We start from the raw sequence: 25,071 nt of genomic DNA, 5'->3' as shown, positions 1-25,071 counted from the left end.
TTAAAAAGATATGGGGTAGGGACTTAATTTGCAAAGGGGTAATTGGCAATATGGTTTTTTACTTACTGGACAAGGGGGAGACTTGAATTAAATCGGGAGAAAACAGGCTGACATTTTGCTGTTATGTGAATGCTGCAAAAAAACTTGAATACACGAGCAGCACTGACCTTAATATGGCACCTGCAATATCTAGGGGTAAAACCGTGCTTGTGCGTTGTCCTTTGGTGTGTGGGGAATTAATCAGTTCTGTAAAGAGACTTTCAGAGTAATCCTGGTGATTATGCCCAAGATCAATTGGCAGGATTCTTCCTGTGTTTTGCCTTCTGGAGAAGCAACAGCAGTACATCATACCAAATAGTCTAAGCCTAGATTTAGAAGTGAGACGAGCTTTCAAAAAAAGTATTTATTCACAACAGAGATGTTTTATATATATAAAAAATAACACAAGGAACCAACGTATAAAGTAGGAGAAAGGCAGTTTGCATTCCCTTCATGTTTCACGAGTTTGCTTTACACCATTCATGACGGCTCTAAAAGGTCACATGGTTTCTGACATCATTTATCTGTTTCACCATTGCCTGGATGTGTTCTCCCCTGCATCAGAGAGAGAAAGAGAAAGCACTTCAGTGACTTCAGCCATTCTGAGCAGACAAGGCATGAAAAACAGAGCGCAACACACAACTTTCCCGGGTGGGGTTTTCACCTCCACTACTGCAAGCGGCTACACTAGCAAACACGCATTTATTAATTTATATACTGCTTCTGGGCAGCTTGCCAGTATAAAACCAATTGCCAAAAATACAATTAACGTACACGATAACAATTTAATCTAAGCACGGAAACAACTGCACTCAAAATGTATAACGAAACAAGCAGCGCAACAATTGGAAGAGTGAAGCAGGAGGTTCAAATTGGGTTGAAAGGGGAATGTTTGTCTGAGCAGGTGTGTCTTTCACAGCTGGCACAGTGTCAATACTGGTGGGACCCTCTTACTTCAGCACCCTCTTACCCCATGTGTACAACCCCTCAACATCACTGCTTCAAAGTACAGCGGCAGCACAACAACTCAGCAGCTAAGAGCTGGGCCTCTTGACTCGCTCGCTGTTCATTTGCCAAGTGTTTCAAAGTGCAAGCGCCCACTTACTCCTCTTTCAGAACTGCTTGGATGCATTTCCTCTGATAGGTGTTAAGGTTGATGCTAGGCTTCCGCGGACTGGTCCCCTTCTCCATTTTTCTCTGCTGATAATCCTTTTTCATTTTAACCTAAAGGCAAGCAGTAAATAGCGCAAGAGACAGATGCTTCAAAAGCCCTTGAGAAAGTGTTTCAAATACTGCCTTCCAGCTTCATGTGCAGTGCCTCTAGCTCCCACCCTCTTCTACTTATTTATTTTTTAAAGGCTTTTTAGATCACTTGATAATCCCTAAGCATTACGTATACAAAAACAGCCAAACGTTACAAAAACAATGCACATCCACACTTACTTGCCGGATAGCATTTCCCAAGTGCCGCAGTTGTTCTTCGATTGTCTGTAGTTCCTTCTTCATGTCCTTTTCACTATCTGACAAGACAGGCAGCTGAGAGTGGAAGTTACGCAGTACCTTCTTCATCCTTCAGCCCACAAAGACAGTGTCAGTCAATCAATCTTTTTATTATGCAGTCACAGACTAGAACAAGATAAAACCAGCAGCCATGTATATCCACGATACAAGATGTGAGGAAGATCTGAAGCATGTCTAAAATAAGCTATACAACATTAAAAGTAGATTTTTTAAAAAAAGAAACAACACAGCCGTTAGAAATTGTAACAGCAGCTGGACAGAAAAAGGTTTAATCAGGGAAATTTTCTTTACATTTTTTTTCAGCCAGAAGTTTAGCGACATAATAATATGTTCAAATAATTTGCCAAAAGGTTTGCCAGATACCAATTATAAGTCCTACCTGAAAATTCTGAAAGAATGTGAATCAGACAATATCATAGCAAAAGTAGCTGAGGAGGAGGGAATTAAACCCACGTTTACTGACCATGGATGGTATTCAACAAAGTTTTACTCAGATACTGAACTGGACCAAACTTAATCATGTTCATTCAACTCAGTGGGTCTATTCTGAGGACAACTTAGTTGACCACCACTTCATATATCACTATACCACCACTGTCAGAGTCAACACGCTGACTCATATGTTACATTCAACACAGATATATGAGGTCTCTGCACACTGTGAAAGTGTATGCTAGTTCATTCGTGCAGCTCTTCTATTATGCACAGAGACTATACACTTGTTGAGTAACGTGTGACCATCCCCAACTTGTAGACAAAGTTAATTGTTTGCAAATTCTGCTTTTAGAACCAAGACAAACTTACATTGTCAAGTGCTAATTAAGCAGGAGTGAAGAGGGAACTGTCACCCTACACTACAAGCATAATTTCCTAAAGACAAATTCAGTCCTTATTTTCAAAACGCTGAAAGTTGCCATCAAAGCTATATATCCATGGTACCTCTAGTTACTAATTCATTCCAGAGGTCCATTCTTAACTAGAGACGTGCTTTTGCTAATGGGGCCTCTTGCTGCTGCTGTGCCGTCGGCACACGGTTTCCGTTCTTATCCTGGGGCAAAGTTCTCAACTCAAGGTAACTCTTCCAGGTTAGTGGAGTTTGTAACCTGAAGCGTTTGTAACTTGAGGTATCATTGTATTCCCAAGCAGGTCCAAAGACTAGTAATAATAATAATAATTTATTATTTATACCCTGCCCATCTGGCTGGGTTTCCCCAGTCACTCTGGGCGGCTCCCAACTGAATATTAAACTGCATATACAAACTGCATACTACCTATTTTCTAATCAATGTTATGCAAAATTATGCACATTAATTGTGGTACCCCTACTTTCAAAGCGCTCCCAACCCTCCTTTATTAAGTCAGCTTCTGTCAACTGCTTTTCAGAAAGAATGAGACCAATTAACTTCACACACAATCCACTTGCAACTGTGTTGCTCACCTATTCTCTCTCTGCTAATACACTGAGACCACTCAGGCACACATCAGGGGGTGTAAGTTTGGCTAGATAATGCCAATTCCAAACAGCTTGCCCTTCCAAAGACAACCGCATTGTTTGGGAGCATCTCTGCCATTTTAAACACGGGTTTAAAGGCTTTAGTCAGTGAATAAACTTGCATGAAGCTGTTAGCAGCAGCTTAAGTTGTAGGTTTAGTTCAGCTGGCTGCCAAGCTGCATGCTGCTCAGCTGAAATGCCTCTCCACAACCTGACTTTCTTTATCATTATTTCAGGCCCAGCAATTCCGAAGGGTGCACATCTTAAGGACAAGGCTTCAGCACAAGCCCAAGGCATACTTGGCATCAGACAGGCATGGGCATTTTCTTGCTCCAGCCCCCAGCAAGAGAACCTTGTGAAGAGTGTGCCCTTTTACCTGTTCACAATGTCTTCCTGCTTCTCTTTGGCTTCCTCGTACTTGTCAGCTAATCGCTCTGCCATCTCCCGCAAGCTTTTCCTTTGGGTGAAGAGGAAATGTTATTCTGGGATAGTGGTGCACATTTGTCTCATAAAACAGAACAAGTGGGGTCTATTTGTTGTTTCTTATGAACCAAAGCAGTTCTAAAGGGCAGTGCACCCTTCTCTTTCCATGTCTCCCAACAGCAGCTGGCACGTCTACATGAGGCTGCAAAGGAGAGTTTTTAGGAAATTTTGACTCTCATCCAAATCCTGGACACCAGTTACTATAACTTAGCCAGTGGTGTGCTTTATGTGTGCCTTTAAAAAACTGCTCATAAAGGGATTTTCTGTCTGAACTTGACAGGTCTGTTATCGACATGGAATGCATTTTCATGCCAACCGGATCGAAAACATAGAAATGACAGGCAGCAGAAGAGCAGCTGGGTCTCCCATAGACATCAATGGCAAAAGAAAACTCATAGCAAAGCAAATGAGACTTTCTCTAACAAACAAATAAGCAGATAATTTTCTTCCACACCTTTATATTTGGGATAGATGTGGAAGTAGAGATTTTATGAGTACAGTGAAATAAGACAACCGAAAGTAATTGAATCCATGTCCCCGTATAACTGAAGTGCCCCACTAAACCCCAAACCTTCCACCACTGAAATCCCAGTAATGTCCAGGAAATCCTAGCAGCACTACCCACTGATAACTTCTATGTCCCATTAAAAGACAATGCCAACCAATTTTGTTCGACACATTATAAAAAACAGCCACAAGCAAATAAAAGCCACAAACTTTTTCTAGCCTACTATATGTTTTGGAAAGTGGTCTGCCCACCTGTATGTTCTCTAGGCATTCTTAAGATGTCATTGCCAAACTTGGTACAACAGTGCCTGAGGCCAAGGAGCCAGCTTCCATTGATGCTTGGATACAGTCGGCTGCCATTTTGAATCCAGATGGCAGAACTAACTGTTCCTACCTCTGTCAATTGGGAAACCTCTGATGGCATCGTTGCCCAGTTTGGCATGATGGTTCTTGAGGCAGAGTGGGTTTTTGTCTAGGTTTGGATACTGTCAGAAAATCTGGCAGAAAATTAAAGGGTTTGCGCACTGGATTTAGTGAAAGCCTGAATCCCATACCAAATCAGGCCAATCTGGACTTTAACCAAGTTGGGCCATGACAACCCTGGATCCAAACTGCACTGGTTAACATTTCCAGATCTGGCATGGTAGTTCCTGAGATGGTGGAGGATGTTTTGTCTCTATTTAAATATAACTGGGTGTTGGGAGGTGGCATCAAGAGCCCTAGAAATTACAAATTACATTATCCATTTATAAATACCAGGATCTTTTGATTTCTAAGAATCCCTGAGCAACAGGAACTTTTAGCTAGTAATTAAAAAAAAAAAGATGAGCAGGAGAATATTATTTTCTAGTGCTACTTTGGGCCCAATTTTGGTACAGGGCTCTTCTTATATTCTTAAAAGCTGCATAATGAAAAGCAGCCAAGTGGCAGAAGTCTGGTGGACACCTCAGACAGTTATTAGGAACACATTTCTTTAAAACAAGCTTACACTAAAACATCACTAATGAATTAAACTATCACTAGAACAAGAACACAAAGGGGGGGACTAAATCACATGGAAAAGAAGAGTAACAAAATCAGCAAATCCTAGAAGCTCTCTTCGGGTTTCAACCTGCGGTAAAACACCTGTATCTAATATCGGACCGTGGTGGACGTCTCTGGAAAGGATGCTCTGAAAAGTACCTTACAGATCCTTCTAGGCTCAGTGATGCCTACTCTGGCTGGTAGCAGCTCTTTAAGGTCTTGCACAGGAGGGCTTTCCCGGCCCTAATACCCAAGATCATTTTTCACTAGTGATGGATGGGGTTAAACCAGAGATTTTTGACATGCAAGGCACGTTCTCTACCACTGAGCTCTGAGCTGCTCCCACGGGGCAACCCACTTCTTTTAAACTACCAGCCAAGCTAGCTTAAAAGGCAAAGAGACGGTTGCCTCACCTTTCCTCTCGACAGTAGGCAAGATCTTCCAGCTGCTTCTTTTTCTGTTCCCGTAGCAATTTCACTCTGAGGAGCAAGGGTTGAAGGGATGGCCAAACAGTTAGGTTTTTTGATGCAACCTGGCTTGCCTTTCTGCTCTCCCCTACACCTCTAACCCATTGTTCAATGAGAAAAATAAATTACGAGGAACAAGGGGGTTAACCGGGGGTGGAGACATTTAAAGACACACATACTACAGAAAGGGGAATTGTGCTATTAACTGCCCCGTTCCGAAAACGAGAGAAAGGGGGAGGATGACGACCTAGCTGTAGAACAGAGGCGGGCAACCTTTTTCCGGGGGTGTGTGTGTGCACAGTCCCTTGATACTCTGTTAGGGGCTGCATTCTATGGTGGGCAGGCCAACCCCTTTCCCCACCCCAATCCAGAGGGCTGCTGGAGGAGGTGCATTACACCCTCACTCTCCTTTGCCAGAGGACAGAACTGACAGCTTGCAGAAGGCTTTTGAAATTAAGCCAAACGTTGCCACCAATTGTATTTCCTTTGGAGCAGGGGTTGGGGGCAAACAAGGCAGGGATTTCCACCCGGTTATGCCACTCTTTCGATTAGCCCAATGATAAAAGCAAATCAGGGATATGCTCTTCAGAAAAATGTAAATAATTCCCAAGGGCAGGAAACCTATTCACTAGAGATTCATGTCCCTATTGTATTACATCTGATGAAGTTGGCAGATAATAGATTGCAGGATCAGGATCAGAAAATGACCAATTGTTGCTGCAACAGGAGGGAAGAAGAACAAGGTTTTAGAAGCCAAGGGCCCATTTTACCTTCGCTGGATCTCCTCCCGGGCCAAGTCCTGTTTCAGAATGTATTCCTCCCTGAACACCTGAGTCGCTCTGCTGAGAAGCTGAAGGCATTCTTCAGGGGGAGGGGAAACTTCTTTATCTGCAGACCTGGAAGACAAACACAACATTGTCTTGGCCATTATAGTGTACTGCCAGAGTTGAGCTTTTTGGGGGTGGGGAGTGGCCCAGAGTTGTTGACCTTTTTTTAGAGGGAGTTTGCCAAACATTGCTCACCCACCTGCCCTGCAACTCACAGCGCATCGCTAAAGCCACCAATCACCCACACAATTGCCGCAGCCACAAATAACACGACCAATAGCCGCTGACAATCTCTGGCTCCCAGCATCAAACAATCCCACGTACCCCCTGTGCCTTATCTGTGTATAAGGTGCCCCCTAATTTTTAACCTACTTTTTAAAGAAAAAAAGCTTATCTTATACACGGAAAACTACGGTACATGCTCTGATAAAGAGCATTTAGAACCACAGAATTATAGAGTTGGAAGGGATCTGAGGGTCATCTACTTCAACCCCCTGCGATGAAGGAATCTCTTGCCCAATGTGGCGGTTGAACCTAGGACCCTGATACTAGGAGTCTCATGCTCTACTGACTGAGCTATCCCAGCCTGCTTTGCCACACAAATGCTTCTGACACCATATGCCCTAAGGCTGTGTGCATCAAGAAGCTTGAACTGGAGAGGGGTCCAGTTATTTAGGGAAGATTTCTAACTGGCCTCAAACTGAGGGTTCAGCTCAGATAAGGACATTACAATCAAATTGCATTTGACAAAGCCCTCGTGTCGGATGCTCATCAACACACCAGAAAGCCAATCTATTTAAAATGCCCAGAAACACTTAAGAGGTTCAATGCTGACTTTCCTCATCTCCTATGCCATCCTTCTCTTTTAGTTAATAATATAGTAAAGAGAAGCCAAGGAGCCCTGCTCATCGCTGTAGCCCACTCACCCTGCTAGATTCATGTCCCATGAGCCTAACAACCCAGCCAGAACCCCAAAGCGACTGTGCCATGACTGAGCCGCAGGATATGCTGGTGCGGAAAGAGCAGCAATAAATTTATGGTGGCACCAGTGAAGTTGCAAAAGCTGCCAAGTGTGGGAGAAGAGGAGTTGAGATTGGCCAGAACGAAAGACCACTGTGCATAAGTCCATCCTGAAGATGGAGGTGGTGGAACAGCAGGTGTAGACCTTATGCAAGATTATAGCAATGAGAAGGGTGAACCCTGTCAGAGGGAAAGGAAAGGGGCTGAGAACACCAGATGATGGAACCCCCTCTTCCGAACAACACCAAAGGCCAAGGTGTGCCTTTGCCTTTTGGGGACACAGGAGTGATGGGGGATGACGAAAGCCTTTTGCCTCCAGAAAGATTTCATACTTCAATAGGAGAGGGTTAGCAGAATTGCGATCCAGGATATTTCGGATGTGTCGCTCAAAGGAATCCTGCGATTCGGCCAGGATGCGGAGAGGCGAGACTGTAACCGGCGAATCTTGCTTGGTGCACAGAAGAGGAGGGCATGGTGGGTGAATGGCAGAACTGTCAATACAAGTGTCAGGCATCAGTTAAACGTTTCCAAAGACACTCCCCACTTGCTTTCATGAAGTTCTTTAGAGGTTTTTAATTCTTTTACACCCTCCCCCCCCCAAAAAAAAGAGTTTGCAGACCTTTGCAAAGAGCAGGCATGAAATGCTGGATAAGAAACTTCAGAGAATTATCAACACAAGCCTAGTTAGGAATAAGGGAAAGGCAAGTGTACCAATCAAGGTAATGAAGGGGTATGTCAGGGATTACCAGGAGAATCAACAGTCATGAATTCAAGATCAGCAGAGCCTGGTGCCATGGAAACTTGAAGGAGTTACCTAGGCAATTCAGGAGTCCTACAACTATATAAGGGAAATATACTGTGTCATTGGAAGTATGCCTACCACATTTCAGCATTAAAAAGGTAAATGTGGCTCAGTACGTACAGAAGAGGTTTGGTGACACATTCGTAGCTCTTGGTGATGCAGACCATTGTGGGACCCAGAATGTCTGAGACGATCCAAAACCCTATAATTGAGGCCGCTTGGCTGAAGGAACAGAACAGAAAAAATGTCAAGCTATCCCAGAAAACATTGGCAACCCCAAGAACAGAAGAGCAGAAGTCACTTGCTGTCTTCAGACTAACACAACAAAGAATCCACCGCAGAATCTAGCAAATCTTTTAAGTGCCTCTTATCATATTCTTCCTTCATTGTAGCCACATTTACAGCCTCATCCTGATTTGGTTTCCTAGACTTTTTAATACTTAGTGTCTCTCCTGGTCAGTCTTCTGCAAAAACTGAGCAAGAGTAGAGGTCATCCCCACCGTTGTTCTCAGATCTATAATTACCAGAGATAACCCCTCCAGCTCATTATCGTCTATTTAGGCCCCATTCCTATATTTTAACCCAATTTGGCTCTGCCTCTTCATCTGGAGGCTGAATGCAAGATTTATAAGTCTTTAAATATCCAGGAGCTGCAGTGGACCCTATGCTGGTGTCTTGCAGAGATTCTACCCATCACATCTATAAGACCACTAGGTAGGTCTTGAAATGTCACAGCAGGCAGAAATGCCTGGACAGTTCAGTTGGTTAAAGTGTGGTGTTGATAATGCCAAGGCTGCAGGCTTGATCCCCGTATTGGACAACTGCATATTCCTGCATTGCAGGGGGTTGGACGATATGATCCTCGGGGTCCCTTCCAACTCTACAATTTTATGATTCTGTGTTTCAGTTTTCCACCAGTATCACCAATGTGCTGCCTTTACTGCAGTACAGCCTCAACTGGGGCTCTGTTCCAACACCTTGAAAAACCAGTTCAAAGTCGTGCATCTGTCACATTTACTAGAAGAAAGCTGAAATTTCCATTGGCCCATCCATGCATGTCTTGCTAGTTAAGAAGGCCTCCTTCTGTTAAACCCACCTGGGATGCAGATGTTTCCAACCTGGGATCTACACAAGATTCTGAGGGTACTCACTAAGGAAGTGCTAAGTGCATGTCACATCAGTAAAGTTTTCTGTTTCATTACATCTCCCTGCCCGTCTCTGGGTAATGGGGCTTAACCTTTTGCTCACTGAAGGCCTCCTGCAGATCCCCAGAATAAGCATTCATGCCTTGTTCTCTCATGTTCTCCAAAAAAGGCCTTTTTCCAGCCAACATCCTTATCCAGACCAAGAAAAAGGGGCACCCCAAAAACAGTCAAGAGCCTTGTCTTCACCACAGAGAGACACAAACACAGTTCTCCTTCCCTGTCCACCCTGCTTGCTCATCCAAATCTTAACACAAACAACACCATTCAATGCTTGATTTTTCAGAAACTGAGTTGTGTATAACTGTTCTCGGCCTGGATTCTCCAGCAATAAGCAGCTGCAAGAAGAATATGGATTTGGGAAGAAGTAGACTCTTACCTGCATGGCAGAGGTTTTGTGCAAAGGATGTGCTCTACGATGCATTTCTGTTCTGCTCCAAGTTCTTGCAAACGGTCCTTGTCTTCTTCATCTGAAAAAGCAAGTAAACATGCAGGTTACTGGGGAGTCACACCTATCACCCCACAGAACAGTAATGAGGAAATCAGAACTCCTAGCCAAATGTCATGTGTGGGGGCAGGGGGGGGTAATCTGGAGGGGAAAAGGGATTGGTAGGGGGAGGGAGCCGAACTGGACTGAGGTGATCATTTCAGATCTCTGACAAAAGCCACCTGTCCCTTTCCTGGCAGCCCAATGGGAGGTGGAGGAAGAGAAAAAGAGGTGGTCCTGACCATTGGGAGGACGCAGATAATGACAAGTTTGCTCTGGCCCTACCAGTTTTGGAACACATTTTTTAATGGGTTGCGCCAGCAATATATGGGTTCAGTTCACATCATGGCTGTGTTGTGAGTGTCATGCCTTAGGCTCTGCTTCTCCCTCCTCTCTGCACGTGCTCCAATGCCCTTCCTTATTTCTGGCTCAGTCAAATCTGTTTACCTCCAAATCTGAATTGGAAACTACAGTTTGAAGTAGGTTTTCAGTTCTAGTTGGAGGTAAACTATAGTCTGCCAGATTCAAATGTCTCACTAAACTGTACCACTGTCCACTCTATTTATATCCCACCTTTCCACACTACTGGCACACTACTCAAGACAAGTTGCATCTGTGAGAAACAAGGTGTAGGAATGCAACATTCCAAGGCAGGAAGGTTTCACTACTACCTGAGTCAAGGAACTTTTGAAGTTTGTTGATCCAGGTGACTCCAATGCTGTGCACCCCAGCGTCATGTGTACAGTGATATCGAGAGGGACATTTGGGATCTGAAAATGCAAGTGAGATATTTATGCATTCATGGAGAGCCAACAAAGACACGGGAAGGTTTCAGTCCACATATGATAGCGACAACGTGGAACTGCGTGAAAATGGAACTGTGCCAAACCTGTTTATGTAAAGAAGTTCCATGAACTCCCAGCAATGACCCACATTGTTGCCACCCTCTTATTTATTGATGGGCAATACTTGTGGGCTGCTTCAAGATGGCAAAGCAACTCAAGACCACCGGGAGCTGCAGAAACAGACAGTAAACGGCTTGCTGGGCCAGCTGGGTGATGCTATCCTGTGACATAAAGCTACATGCAAATCAAGGAACAGGTAGCCTGGCATTGATTAATTTTTGTATTTACCTGAAAGGTCGCTTTAATTGGATGCCAAGTGAGCAGAGCAAGGGGAAAGCAAGAGAGGTAACTGACTTGTGCTCCTACCTCTATGCAATTTGATTGGGCAGGAGAAGTCCGACTCCAGGGGTTCCTCCCCTTCCCTTGAAGCCAGTTTCAGTGCAAGCTCCAGTTCAACACATTCGAACACGTAGAGCGACGGAATGAGGTCAGTTCTTGAATCCCAGGATTTGACAGACTGCAGGGATGATTTGGTTAACACTTCTAAATTTGTCCTCCCTTGAGATAATAGCTCAAGGGATTAAATTCACTTAGGAAGCACCTCCCTCCCCACCGCAAAAAAGGTAAAAATGGGGGGGTTGTTTATTATTTTAATCGCACATTGCATGTATTTTAATTAGGAAACCCAGCATTTGATAAAGTGTGGGCTGTAAGTACAAATAATAAAGAAATATAAATAGAGAACCCACAATTGTCTCCTAGTGAGCTGGTGGGGAGGGGAAACAATATCTACTTCTTACTCTTTTGTGTGTTTATGCTTTTAAGGTCCAAATGCAGATCAATATTGTGCATTTCTGAGATGTGCAATTTTTTTAAAATAGCTCCTCAATACAAGAGGAATATGAAATAGAGGACACCCGGCTGTATTTAGTCATGTCCATTAATTCTCAAGGGGTTGAGTATTACTTACTGCATTTATACCTCATCTTTTTCTCCAAGGAGTTAAAGATGGTGTACATGGCTCTCCCCCTCCTCAATTAATCCCCACAAGAACCCTGTGAGGTAGGTTAGGCCAAGAGGCAGTGACTGGCCCAAGGCCACCCAGTGAGAAACATGGCTGAGTGGGAACTTGAACCTTTCCCGGGTCCTAATCTGACACTCTAACTACTATACCATGCTGGCTGCTATGAATAGCATGTATGACTATCTCAGGTCCACTAATTTCATTGAGTCTACTCTGGATACAACTGAGTTGGGTGCAACCTCCTTGCAGAACCTCCAAAATTGTTTATGGCTGCAGAGACAAAGATGTTGATCAGGGGAAAACTAAACCAACTTCCGAAATTAAGATGAGCCGCAGTTTTAGGGTTTAGGAACTGCAAATCATTAGCTGGGCAGAGGGCCATCATGCTTCTGTGGGAACAGATTGCTGGAGAGGGAGAGAATGTCACATACACCACCTTGAGCTCCTTGGAGGAAAAGTGGGATATCAGTACAACAAATAAATTTAGGAAAAGCATAATAATGTGCAACAGCACTGCACTATTGGTCACATGCTCAGTAAGAACATGTCATAATGTGAAAAAACTGTGACAAAAAAGGGGAGGACTGCAAAGATAGCAAGCTAAAAATGAATACCCAGGATGGGGATACACTTGAAAACAACCTTATGCCAAGTCCACGGGTCTATCTTGCCCAATATTAGGACAGGCAGCAGCTTTCTGTGATCTCTGGAAGAGGCTTCTCCTACCACTTGCTACCCAGTCCTTTTTACTGGAAAAGCAGGAGTTTGAGTGTGGGACCTTTTGAGTGCAAAGTACTACAGTCCCGCCTCATATAACGGGGGGTGGGGTGGGGGGGAAAGCTCTCCTGAAAACTCCAAGTAGTAACAGGCAAACATACCATCTGTTCATCATCTTCTTCTCCCTCCAGTACCACGCAGTGATAAAGCAGCCCTGACTCCGTGGCGATCACCAAGATGTTGGGAACGCATGAAAGGCAGAGAACTGCACAAGCGTCGTACCCGTAGTTGTCTTCAGCTGCAGGATGCATTGGCAGTGGGCCCAAGAGCCGACCAAGGTTTCCACTGCTACAAAAAAAATTGGGGGGGGGGAGGAGGGGTCAAAGGAAGCCTACTGGGAAGAGCCCAAACTTCTAGGACAGTTTGCTGTTGCAAACTCTAAGCAAGCCATGGCCTAATACCTGGAACAGCAAAGTTTTGCAGCCAACCAAGACACCAAACTGACCTTGCCAGCCTCAGAGCAGAAAGGCTAGGATATGCTAATCAGACACCAACCAAATCACCTCAACAATACAAGGAGGCAAGTGTTGATTCTTGAACCCTGGGTTTCCATTCAGAGTTGAACTAGGAGCAATTGTATTGGTGTTCAAATCAGTACCCACCTACCGCCCAGGCATCTATGAGGTCTGGTCAGGCACTGCCCAGTGCAAAAAATGAAGGTGAAAAGGGGATCATGAATCTGGGTTAGACCTTTACCTGTGCAGAAGACTAATGTAGGTCAGAAAAGTCTCCCCATTTTCATACAAGATGTAGAGAGGATACGCTAGCACTTCCTCCTTCTCTCGCTGCCCAGCAATGTTCTTGGGGACTGCTGCCAGGGGCCCAAAGTCGAATGCTACTGCCGTTTCTCCTATCAATGCTGTGTAGGCTCTCCTAAGGGAGGGAGCAGTCAGTTGAGTTTGTAGCAGTTCTCTGCACACATTCAGTTTGCCCAACTATGAGGGAAGCTTCAGACCTCACCCCTTATTGAGCCTTAGAGTCTCCTCATCAGCTTCTGAAAGATGAATCACTTTCACGGGTGTCTGGGGTGAATTCAGGCTGTAAATCCTTTAAAGCAAAATATGACATTTTAAAAAACAAGAAGTACATCCCAGATAATAGCTTCTATAAACCCAATCTCTATTAGCTGAATACCTTTACAATCTTCAGTACTGCACCCAACATTATTACACTGGCAGAAGCTGGTGCAGTATCACTTCAGCTGAAGAGCTGCCCTGGTGTCAGACCAAGACCAGAGAGACCCAGTTCAAAGCCCTGCTTAGCCCTCAGCCTTGCTGGGTAGTCCTGGCCTAGTCACTCCCTCCAGGTCTGACATACCTACTACACAGGGTTGCTATGAGGATAAAATAAGAGGACAGAGCATACATGCTACCTTGAGCTCCTTGGAAAAAGAATGGGAGAAAACTGTAATAAGTATTGCTTAAACAATTGCTCCGTGGGTCTCTAAGCATGTGGTTCCAAATGACCCCATCAAATAAATATTTAAAGGAAGCTAAATTAGCCTCTGAAAGCATTTATACTCTGCTAATTAGCTGGAAAAGGTCCTAGGATAATGCTGTGAGCCCCTCCATTTGATGCTCGGATTGTACATATGATTTTTATAAAACCGTATCTCAAAAAGACACCAGTCTCCATTGACCTTTATTGCAAGGGAACCAAACCCAGCAAAGCACTGGAACCCCTTGGAGGCTCTCACTGCTCAGAGATTTTTTTGGGGGGGGGCATGCAACAGAACAATGATACAGCATGTGCAGTGCACAGAAAATATTTCAGACCTTTTATTGTCCCCCCTTTTATTGTCAACGAGGCAGCTGAAGTAAGAAAGATTGCCCAAGATCACTGAGTGAGTCTGCAGCTGAGCAAAGATTTGAACCAGAAAACTAAAAGTCTGTGGCTTACACTCTTCACCACTATATTCCACTAAATTATATATATAAAAAAGGATGACTAATATATACCGGATACCAGCACCACCTTTTTAAACAGTCAGGGAAACCAGGCTCCTTGGATTTCTCAAAGCCTGCTCAAAAGCAAACCATTCAGAGCAATAAAGTTACCTTATCGTGTTGTCAGATGTTAAGAGCACAATGTGAGGGTCCAGTGTCTCACTGGGGTACCAGGCGGAATGCTTCAGGGTCAGGGATGGTGAACTAGTGAAGAACCTTTCAGCAATAGGGATGGTGCTGCAAGAAGACAGGTCTCCATCATGAAAGGCACTATGTTCCAACCCAACAGAGGGCTGCCAACTGTTTGACTGTTGCTGTGCCTTTGACCAGCAGCTTGGGCTACAGATGTTCATGCCTGTGTCCCCTGCCAATTTCTGCAGATCAAGCTGGTGTCAAGAGCACAAGAACAGGCCAGGCTTTTCCTCCCCAACTGGCAAACCTATCAAAAGCAAAAAAGCTCAAGGGATAGACACAGACTTGTAACAGTCCTTTTTTATTTCCTAACTTGATGTGTTACATGAACACTACCCTTGCTTAAACTCTAGGTACTAAATAATTAGCTATCATTGGTCCTAAAGGGTCAGTACTCAAACATTTTATCTCTGTAATGAAAGAATTTAACTAAGGAAGCTTTCTTCTAGGTAAAAATGTAGTCACAGACTCAGTTATCGAAAGCGCTTCCAATCTAAAATCGAACTGATCTTCTCCATAAATGTAAAAAAAGGTTGAAAGAGTAGCTACTGTCCAAAAATAACATCTCCTGAAATCTTGTTTTTGAACCAATTAACAGTCCTGCTCCCACGAATGACCCTGCTTATGCCTAGAATCACCTCCAAGTAATGTATTTGTGAAGCTCTCTCTCTTCAAAACCTATTCTTTGGCACAGTCCCCTAGCCTCTATCTCCTAGTGCTATAACTATGTTCAAGTACATATATCTGAAATATTCACGTATCCAATCCTTGTTTACCATTGCCTTCATTTGCCTCTCATCGTCCCTTGTCTTCCTTGTTCTGTTTATAGATTGTATCCTCTCATTTTTAGTGACGTGCACATAGAAGTCACTGATACTAGCAAATAATGCCGATTGCCAGGCTGGGAGTTCTCTGTGCAATGTCCTCTCCTGTTTCTTCCACAATGGGGAGAAATTCAACAGCCTTTACTCTTTTTTCCAGCCTTGCAGTGATCTGTCGAATGTTAACTGTGAGCAATTTGAGCAGATGGATTGTACTACTTCCATTGCAAAGAAAAGTTGCCTTAGCCTCCACTTGATACAGCAAAGCAAATGTGCCATCAGCAAGATGGACTGCTTCAGAACTTTGCCCAAAAGCAATCACTTTTAATGGAAAAGCAAGGAACTGAACCTAGAACCTCAGGCCCACAAAGCCTGTATCCTAACACTGCACCATAAAGCACCTCAGCCACCCTTCTAAAAAAGTTTGAAAAGAGACTGCCTCTCTATAGTAGTGGAATGTATGCAGCTGAAACAAAAGTTCCTCGAAATATAATGCCTGAGAACTTCATTAAAAACAGTCATCAAATGAAATTGACACAATGTACTCAAAACTGCTTTCTTCACAGACCCAGATGATATTGAAGTAGCAACCGTCCCTAGTTCTAGAGCTGCAAAGCAATTATGAGAAATGGAGAGCCTACATACCTACAATTAACCACTGGTTTTCCACCTTCAAACTCAGAGTTCTTTCCCCAGCGTTTAGGTAACTCCAGCACCATCAGGCCTTTTGTTCCTATCAGAGCTACATGCTCCTGTGTAGGACTCAGTGCAGTTTGATACACCTCAAAAAAGGGTGAATTTATGCAGAGAAGGGTCTGGAAATCAAAGCAGCAATCGGTTAATGCTTAAATATTTGAACTTTGTGCAGAACAAAATCTTAAAAACTAGTGCAAGATGCATGTGTGTCACTCAATTACATATTTGGCTGCAAGCAAACTGCACCTGTTGCTGCCTACCATTTCATCTGTGCTCACTCTTTCAGGCATGATCTGATATGGATGCTGAGCGATGAGGACTACCTATATTATTCTTATGCTTCATGCAAGGCACTGGTAGCTGCTACTTGTCTTCTAAGCCAAGAGACCACTAAACCCACAGGGTCTGCCTTGGACAAAAGCTTGGAGAAACCAGCAGTCGTGTTCCTTCAAGCATTCTCTCCCAATGCTTGGACATCAATTAAAAACACAGCTGCAAGTGTAGTAGTTATCTAGACTAGAACATCAGAGACCGGGGCATAGCCCCCCTAAATCAATAAAGATCAATAAAAATACATAGCTTAACTGAGGTTCTGCCCCCCCCTAACAAAAGACCTGCCCCTCCCAAAAATTCTGGGACCTGCGTTCAAATCCCTGCTCAGCCACAAAACTCACTGGGTGTCACCTTAGGGGTCAGTCACTGCCTCTCAGCCAAACCCACCTCACAGGGTTGTTGTTTTATGTGTAATGGTGGTGGGGTTAATTGGGGAAGCATGTATGCCACCTTCAGTTCCTTGGGAGAAAAAAAGGCGGGATATAAACGCAATAAGCCATTCATTATTATCGCTACTGATAATGCAAGCCTATAGTCCTATATAGAGGGGCTTTCCACAGGTGAGCCACCACCTTGAAGCCCGAAGCGGCGGCGCCCCAAACACGGGTTGGCCACCTCAAGTGAGGGCCGAGCCCTATCGGGGCGAAAGGCCGCACCTGGTACTGGCCCAGCCTGTCGGGCTCGTCGCCCAGGCCCCTCAGGCTGAGAACGTAGAAGGCGGCGCGTTCGCCGTCCCACAGAAAGAGCTCCCCGCCGAGGCCGAACAACAGGTTCCGCGGGAGGGACGGGCGCGACGACTCGGGCCCCGGCTCCGGCCCGGCCTCCTTGTCGGCCTGCTCCCGCAAGCGGCACAACACGGCGTGGTGAGGCAGCTCTGCCCACCAGCGCTCTCCCAAGCCCGGCGCCACGGCCGCCGCCATCGTCGCCGGTCGAGGAAGCCGGTCGGGGCCTCGCCGCCTCAGGAGCGCGGGACTACGAGCCCCAGAGTGCACCGCGGACGGTGACGTCGGCGTCCCGGCGGACCGATAAAGACGGTTAAGCCCAGCGGGCATCTTCGCCACGGGAGGGAGCGAGGGGAGGACGAGACCCAGAGTGCACTGCGGCCTGCTGACGCAAGCGGTTTCTAGACCGTAGACTTGTGAAAAGTTAGACGTGAAAACTGCGCGGGGCTTGGGGGTTTTCCATAGACACTCTCATTATCCTGGGGTGGAAGTGAGGGCTGCTTACGTCGAAAGAACATCCCGCCCGTTCAAATCTTGGCGGTATTTTTGGCAATATTTTCTATTGGCTAGGCGGGGCGGAAAAAGCGGGGAAGGATCTCCGGGATTTCATCTATTAATTTAGTATCTTTTTTGTTTTTTGCGAATATTGTGTTACACATAGAGATAGGGATTGCTACATTCATGTGTCTTATTATTCCAAACGTTCTCTTTTACTGTTGCCTAACTAATATTTCTTTCTTTTGTGCTTCATCATTCTAACATTTTCAGCCACAATGGCATTTCAGTTTTTTGTTCGGTTATTTTAGATTTTTATTATCCCGTTTTTATCAATATATCTCTACCGTTTGACCACAATATTCTTCCGCACGGTATTAGAAATATCGTATATCACACTTTCACTTTTCTTTATTGCTTTGGTCACATTTTTTTCGTAAAATTGATTCCCGCCCTCCCCTCACGCACTTTATTGCTTTATTGAGGCTTGGCTTGTTTACTTCGCCTTCTTCCTCCTCCCACCGCCAAAACCCGGGAAAGGAAGTTTGAACGACGAGAACGACTTACTTCCGGACTACAATTCCCATCAAGTCCCTGACTGATCCCTCAAGATGCAAGGTGCGAGGCGTTTCCCAGCATGCACCGGAGTCCTTTGCCGAACTCCATTTCCCAGGGTGCCTTGGGTGAGTGGAGGGCGGTTAAAGGAAGGCGGTAAAGTCTGCCGTGTAAACGCAGCTGCCGGGTCCGGGTCTCGTGCTTCGCGAAGGGGATGGAGGGGCAGGTTCAGCGGCACCAGGCTCTTTACAAGGGCGCCCGGACCCCGCCTTGGAAGGAGACCTTCAGGCAGGTAAGGCGGCGGCGCGGGGTCTGCCCGAAACTCCCGTGGAACGCGGCGACTGCGAACGTTCCATGACTTCCGCGGAACGCGGCGACTGCGAACGTTCCATGCCTACTGCGAACGTTCCATGAATGGATACATTTCAAGGAGCCCTGCCGGCTCTGCGCGTTGCTAAAGGGCAGATTTGGCCGCCGTCCTACCTGGATGGCCGTTTCCGTAGGAGCCCAACCCCTAGGGACCGAGCATATAGCTAAACTCCCTCCCACAAGAAGGGAGCGATAGCCACCACCTCGGATGGCTTTTAAAAAGAGGATTGCACAAATTCATAGAGGCGGCGGCTGTTGATGGCTATCTGTGACGGCTATGCTCACAAACCATGTGTTTTTATAAGATCCCTGAACTGAATCTTAAAAAAAAGAAAATTGTTCAGAAAGCATTTCGTCTTCCTAAGTAGGGGATTGTGGGGAAAAGTCAGAGAAATGGTTTTGCCATGCTGGTGTCTCCATTGCAAGTCTTTATCTCTCTGTTCACTGCCCTCCAGCGCTGCGTGGAGAGGCTGAAGAGCAGCCGTGCCAGACTCTTGGACAGATACCGCCATGTGGGAGAAGACACAGCCCATCAAGCGAGCAAAGCCCTCTTGGTCCAGGAAGTGATGGAAATGGAATGGCAGGCTCTGCAGCCTCTGGATTTCCAGCTGCCCTTCCCCAGGAAACAAGAAACTTCCCCTCAGGTCACTGCGGTAAGAAGCAGCTACTGTACTATGTTCTTTGTGGGAGGTTGTCCATATCCTGGGGGGGGGGGGGTCGACATGTAGAGGGCTGCAAGGCCAGCTGGCTAGACCCAGCTGGGTCGTCCCCTTCCAGCCATCCGCTGCGAAGACCCATCAGCCTCTGCTCCGATGTAAATTAGCGACCCGGGCTTCAAAGCCAGGGCACACTATCAGCAGATAGAACTGCACACACAGAATAGGCGTGAGGCTTGTGAAAGCATGCTACAACTACAGATTTATTAATCATAAATCAGGACAAAGAAACATGTCGTCTCTCTCTCTCTTCATCCTCTCAGAGAGACAGGGGAAAGCAAAAGCAATACACACAACGGAAGTTCCCAGCAAACCGTGCTGGAATGTAAACAGACATGTGACACGCAACAGTTCCTCACACCTGCTCCTTAAGGTGGAATGGAAATCTCAACAGTGTGTGTCTGGATTGTCAGCATAATGTCCTGGTGCCCACAAGGTTTCTGAGCGCGCACACACCTCACAGCCGCATGAAGTACCCTTGGCAACCAGAGAGGTGACCTTTCGTTCCCTCGGAAAGTACATAGAGCCAAAGGAGGAAGTTGGAAGAGCGGCACTCTTTCACACTTCCTCTTTCAGCTCTATGTGCTTCTCAAGGCTCAGATTAATTCTAGTGGATCTGCCTTCTACCCAGATCCCTTGGAAGAACAACATAACTGTGTCTGTGTCTGTCTATCACTCCCTGAGGGTGGGTGGCTGGACTGCTCCCAGGGGTGAAAGATGAGAAATGCCCAAACAGCACTTTAAAATGCCCAAAGTGCACCTGCAGTACCGGTTCAATCCAAATGTGCCCATGAGCCTAAAAAGGTTGCCAGCCCCTGTAACTTAGAGGGCTGGCATCCCTCTGGCTGTATACAAATTTAACTCGTATTAATAATAATTCGAAGTTCTGGTTTAGACCTATGAAGCCTTATACAGTGGTACCTTGCTTGTCGAACGGCTTAGTTGTTGAACAAATCGGCCCCTGAATGCAGCAAACCCGGAAGTGGGTGTTCTGGTTTGAGAACGTTTTTTGGAAGTCGAACGTCCGGTGCAGCTTACGATTGAGTGCAGGAAGCTCCTGCAGCCAATCAGAAGCCGTGCCTCAGTCTTCAAATAGTTCTGGGAGTCAAACAGACTCCAGGAATGGATTAAGTTTGACAACCAAGGTACCACTGTACAGCTTAGGTCTAGGCTATCAGAGGGACTGTATTCTTCCACACAAACTTGCTCAGGCTCTGAGATATTTTGGGGTAGGCCCTTCTCCCAGCCCCACCATCCTCGCAGTTGTTCTCAGTGGGGACGTAGGAGAGGGCCTTCTCGGTGGCAGCTCCCATATTTTGGAGCTCCCTTCCTAGAGAGGCTAGACTGGCTCTCTCCATATTGTCCTTCTGCTGGCAGGTGACGTCTGTTTTTATTCTGTGGAGCTAATACCAGCTTACTGTGCGGTTCCCTTTAGATGCTGGACGTCTTAGAGGAAATCCAGGAGGAGCTGATCTTGCAAGGTACTTGATTCTCCTTTGATTCTCATAGCCGCGGCTTTAATTTCTGTTGGCACAGCCTGTGACGCAGGGGGCGGGGCTTTCTCCCTTGCAGAACAGCTGGCCGTGGAAGAGTACGAACAAAGCCTGCGCTTTGACGAGGAGTGCCTGAATGATATCCTGGATGGCTTGGATGCGGAGCGCAAGGTCATCTGCCCGGTTTGCAGAAGGTGAGGCGAACACATACAGTGCTTTAGGTCAGGCCTTTCCTCTGCCTCATCCCAGTTAGATGATGTGGAGAAATAGCTAGCAGGTGACCAAAGTTCACCAGCGTAAGACTTAATAAAGGAAACAAAAAGGAATTCGTCCCTGTTTAAGTTTCACCGCTGATCGCTTCTGCACCTTGCGTTAATTCATGGCTGTTCTTCCTAGGAACAATCTCTGTGTGACGAGTCACTCGGTCGTGTGTCCGTGTGGGCTTTCCATCAGCACGCAGGTAAGCAGGCGCTCAAAAATCATTTGCGCTGTCTGGGGTAAAGGAACATGGCTCAGCAGCAGAGTGCACCAGATTTGTATGCAAAAGGTCTGGGCATGTTAAAACCAAGGGGGCAGAGAATGCATCAGAAATATCCCACCCACTTCTAAAAGGCCACAGGTGGTTAAGGGCCAAGGCCTTTAGAGCAGTGTTTCCCAGACTTCGGTGTCCAGCTGTTTTTGGACTACAACTCCCACCATGCCTCGCTAGCAAGACCAGTGGCCAGGGATGGTGGGAATTGTAGTAAATGAGAAGACACAACAGAAAAGGCCCGTTGAGTTAAACAGCTGAGCAGCTTTCCCGGGCTGGATTGCACTATTAATTTTGCAAAGTTGTTGTTGTGATTTATTACCCACTTTTCACTTCAGGGTCCTGGGGTGAGACCCCTGGACGATTAAGTCCAGTCAAAGGCAACCATGGGGTTGTGGCGCTCATCTCGCTTTTCAGGCCAAGGGAGCCGGCGTTTGTCCACAGACAGCTTTCCGGGTCATGTGGCCAGCATGACTAAACTGCTTCTGGTGCAACGGAACATTGTGACGAGTGCCAGAGCGCACGGAAGCGCCGTTTACCTTCCCGCCGCAGCAATATCTATTTACTAGCACTGGTGTGCTTTCGAGCTGCTAGGTTGGCAGGAGCTGGGTCAGAGCAACTTAGCTCACTCCATCACGGGGATTCGAACCACTGACCTTCTGATCAGTAAGCCCAAGAGGCTCAGTGGTTTAGACCACAGCGCCAGACCCCACCGCGGGGAAGGGAAGCGGTTGGCAAGCGAGGTGTACATGTGTGGAATGGGGAGGACTGGGTTGCCTTCTCCACCAGAAGGGTTTGATTCCTTCTCTCTGTAAGGGGATGACGAAAGAGAAGCTCTGCTCCTCGCTGGAAGACAGCGTGACGGAACACGGCCGCCGCTGTCAGTCCTGGCCTGAATTTGCTGTAACCAGCTGGGCGGAAGGCGAAGCACATCTCCTCATGAGCTGTCAGGTAAGAGCCTCATTTTGTGACAGCAATAGTGGGATGTGCCCGCCCGCTGGAGAGGCAGTGTGGTGTAGTAGTTAGCATGTCAGGACTAGGACTGAGAAGGCCCTTGTCCTTGTTTGGGAGAAGCGCAGGGGATATCCCAGGGTGTAGCCCCTATAGCGCTGCCAGTTGATGGGAAGTGATGAAAGAAGTCTTTTGATCTCCATAGCGCTGCACAGTATGAAGAAACTGCACACGGCAGGCAATTATTATCTTTCTCTTTGTGTTCTTAGGTTTGCGATTCGTGGACAGTTATTTTGTAGCCATGGCTCCATTTGCAGCACTTTCCAAGAAAGCAGAGAACTCTCGCGTCTTTCCCCACGTCCCCTTCTGAGAAGCGTCTTATCTACGTGTGGGTTTAATACACACAAATGTACATAATGTCAAAAAGTGCCCTTTGTTGATTCCTTGAGGCATTTTGTTTATGGTGGTTCTCGGTTGAACCAAAATACCTTTCAGTATTGCACATAGAACAAATGGGATATTTTGTTTTCCTGTTTTGTAACGTTAAGTGGGCACAGCTGCTTTGAAATGTTTATCTAGATTTCTCTGATCCTGCTATCAGAGCAGGGAGTGTTGCTTTTCCTGCTTAAAAAGTGCAATGTTCACTGAAAGGAAGGTTAGGATGACATGAGATCATGAAAACCCACTGGGTTGATGTGTCAGAACCCCCCTCTAAGCAGACTCATGTCACATACAACCTTTTAATAATTATTTGTGAATAAAGTTGGACTGCTACTGCCACCATTCAGTTTTCTCTGAAGGAACCAGACTAATATTGAATTAAAACAAGCACTATTGCCTCCTCTTGTCATACAGGGAACCACTAAACTAAATTAAAAAACCGGCATTTGCAACAACTGAAAATTATCTGAAGATCTTTAGTAAACCATTTGCACTACAAACTCTAATGTCAAGCAGTTTTTGAAGGCAAGAGCTTTTACAGGATATACCACACTGTTTATTCCTTTTCATATCAAGTGTCCCAGCGTACAAGTGAAAGTATACTTGGACTTGAGACACGCAAGGAAGCCTTCAGACCATCCAAGAGCGCCATTTTGCAGTGAGCTTTCCATCGAGAGGCCTGCTTCAAGCAGAAGAAACACCAGTGAACCAATAGTTCAAAAGAGTTGCATGAGGGGGGGGGGGGAGTTGATTTTTTTTGGTATCACTGGAGGACACTCAGAGAAAAAGGAGGATGAACTCTCCCAATATCTGAGGATGGTTAGGGTGGCTGTGGTATAAATGTAGATTAAAAACCCCAATACGGGTTGGGAAAGATCAAATGTTTTTATTCTGGGTGTTTCAGTGGGGAAATTTGGATCACCATCAGCGTTTAAACAAAAGAATTGATTGCTTACTGGTGTCTACAAAAGCATGAAGCAAAAGCTATTAAGTGTGGAAGAAAATCTCTAGGTATGTCACACCCCTAGCATATGGGGCAATCCACATTCACAAAATAATCTTAAAAGTGCTATGATACTTTAAGCAGTCATGGCTTCCCCCAAAGAATTTAAGGCTGGAGTTTAAGGGTGCTCAGAGTTGTTAGGGGACCCCTGTATCCCCTCTTCCAGACCTACAATTCCCAGGGTTTCCAGTGAAGAGGGATTGGTGGTTCAACCACTCGGAGAAAGGTAGCTCTGTGACGGGACTGGGGGCTTCCTAACAACTCGTCACCCATTAAACAAACTACAGCTCCCAGGATTCCTTGGGAGATGCTGGGACTGTTTCTAAAGTAGTATCACAGTGCTTTAAATGTATGGGGTGAGTGTGGCCTTAGTCTCTGCTCTAGGGGTGGGGAACTGGATCAGGCCAGCAGGTCAGATCTTTTTCTCCTCCACCTCCTGTGGGATACAGCTTGCAAAATGGGATGTGCCTGCTCTCCCCGCTTTCAGCCAAGGTGTGCAGCAGCCCACGCCTGATAGCATCTGTGACACCATGTGTAGGCCAGGTGGGCTGGGCCAAACTGAGGCCTGCAGGCTGAGCTTGCAGACAGCTCTGCTCTAACAGTTTGAACACTATTGTGTTGTTGTTTTTTACCTTTCTGAGATTATTGTATCCCTTTTTGTGCTTCTGCTTTATTTAATTTGCTTTGCTATTTTATTGCGTTGTTTGTGTTTCTGATTTGTGGCTCAAGCGACAAGGTTACTAGTAACAAATATAAAATGTGTAATAAAAGCATCTGCCACCGATTACAGGCTGTTTTGACAATACATGGAAACTTTGAAGCTTTGGGTGAGATTTCAACCCCAATTAAAGGAGCAGGCAGCCCTTTGGTTGTGTAGCACAACTTCCTATGGTATGAAAATGTTTCTATTTGTCTATATTTATAAACTCAGCAATGCTTCAACATTGCATCAGTGTTATTCTCCACCTCCAGTATTCTCACATTAAAAAGGACAATGAAAAGATAATCATCTTTGCAAAGATGGGATTCCAGTGTTGTTTATAACTTGAAATGCAAGGGAAATTGTTGGTAGTTTTATTTGAACAGAAACACACCACACGCTCTAAAAACATGATATATTCCTTAGGCACAATCCTAGGCACTGTTTGTGGTTGTTTAGTCGTGTCCGACTCTTCGTGACCCCATGGACCAGACCACACCAGGCACTGTTACACAGGAGTAGTTACAGTGACAGCAGTAGCAGGAAGGTCTCAGATTTAATCCCAGTTGGAGCTGGGAAGTGAGGGCTGAAAC

General features: G+C 45.8%; 2 protein-coding genes across 2 annotated transcripts; one reads left to right on the top strand and one right to left on the bottom strand.

The window, feature by feature from the left end:
* Positions 1-388: 388 nt before the first annotated feature.
* NUP88 (nucleoporin 88) lies at positions 389-17,608 on the bottom strand. The gene is made up of 17 exons (XM_083479251.1): positions 17,161-17,608; positions 16,121-16,290; positions 14,574-14,699; positions 13,477-13,563; positions 13,213-13,389; positions 12,618-12,804; positions 11,082-11,232; positions 10,542-10,640; positions 9,763-9,853; positions 8,302-8,403; positions 7,712-7,870; positions 6,303-6,428; positions 5,479-5,544; positions 3,429-3,509; positions 1,483-1,609; positions 1,145-1,263; positions 389-594 (listed from the first exon to the last, which is right to left on the bottom strand). Exons 1-17 carry the CDS (start codon positions 17,554-17,556, stop codon positions 531-533), a joined length of 2,328 nt encoding a protein of 775 aa, XP_083335377.1. The 5' UTR covers positions 17,557-17,608; the 3' UTR covers positions 389-530.
* A 612-nt stretch (positions 17,609-18,220) lies between these two features.
* RPAIN (RPA interacting protein) lies at positions 18,221-24,784 on the top strand. The gene is made up of 7 exons (XM_083479465.1): positions 18,221-18,568; positions 19,101-19,298; positions 20,797-20,842; positions 20,934-21,048; positions 21,251-21,314; positions 22,200-22,334; positions 22,604-24,784. The coding sequence occupies exons 1-7, from the start codon at positions 18,491-18,493 to the stop codon at positions 22,631-22,633; spliced, it is 666 nt and encodes a 221-aa protein (XP_083335591.1). The 5' UTR covers positions 18,221-18,490; the 3' UTR covers positions 22,634-24,784.
* Positions 24,785-25,071: the final 287 nt, after the last annotated feature.

This window comes from Podarcis liolepis (genome assembly GCF_965112155.1).
Source record: "Podarcis liolepis genome assembly, chromosome: 16".
NCBI classification, from domain to species: Eukaryota; Metazoa; Chordata; class Lepidosauria; order Squamata; family Lacertidae; genus Podarcis; species Podarcis liolepis.
The sequence above is the reverse complement of the archived record's forward strand: the minus strand, read 5'-3'. Positions and strand labels throughout refer to the sequence as shown.

What these genes read in the sequence shown, in the direction of transcription:
- NUP88 (XM_083479251.1), bottom strand. Translation starts at nt 17,556, where the DNA reads ATGCCCGCTGGGCTTAACCGTCTTTATCGGTCCGCCGGGACGCCGACG. An exon ending in AAACCAGTGGTTAATTGTAG is followed by an intron (nt 14,700 to 16,120) that starts GTATGTAGGCTC and finishes GTCTTCTTGCAG; the next exon opens with CACCATCCCTATTGCTGAAA. An exon ending in ACTCTAAGGCTCAATAAGGG is followed by an intron (nt 13,390 to 13,476) that starts GTGAGGTCTGAA and finishes TCCCTCCCTTAG; the next exon opens with GAGAGCCTACACAGCATTGA.
- RPAIN (XM_083479465.1), top strand. Translation starts at nt 18,491, where the DNA reads ATGGAGGGGCAGGTTCAGCGGCACCAGGCTCTTTACAAGGGCGCCCGG. An exon ending in GGCTTTCCATCAGCACGCAG is followed by an intron (nt 21,315 to 22,199) that starts GTAAGCAGGCGC and finishes TCTCTCTGTAAG; the next exon opens with GGGATGACGAAAGAGAAGCT. An exon ending in ATCTCCTCATGAGCTGTCAG is followed by an intron (nt 22,335 to 22,603) that starts GTAAGAGCCTCA and finishes TTGTGTTCTTAG; the next exon opens with GTTTGCGATTCGTGGACAGT.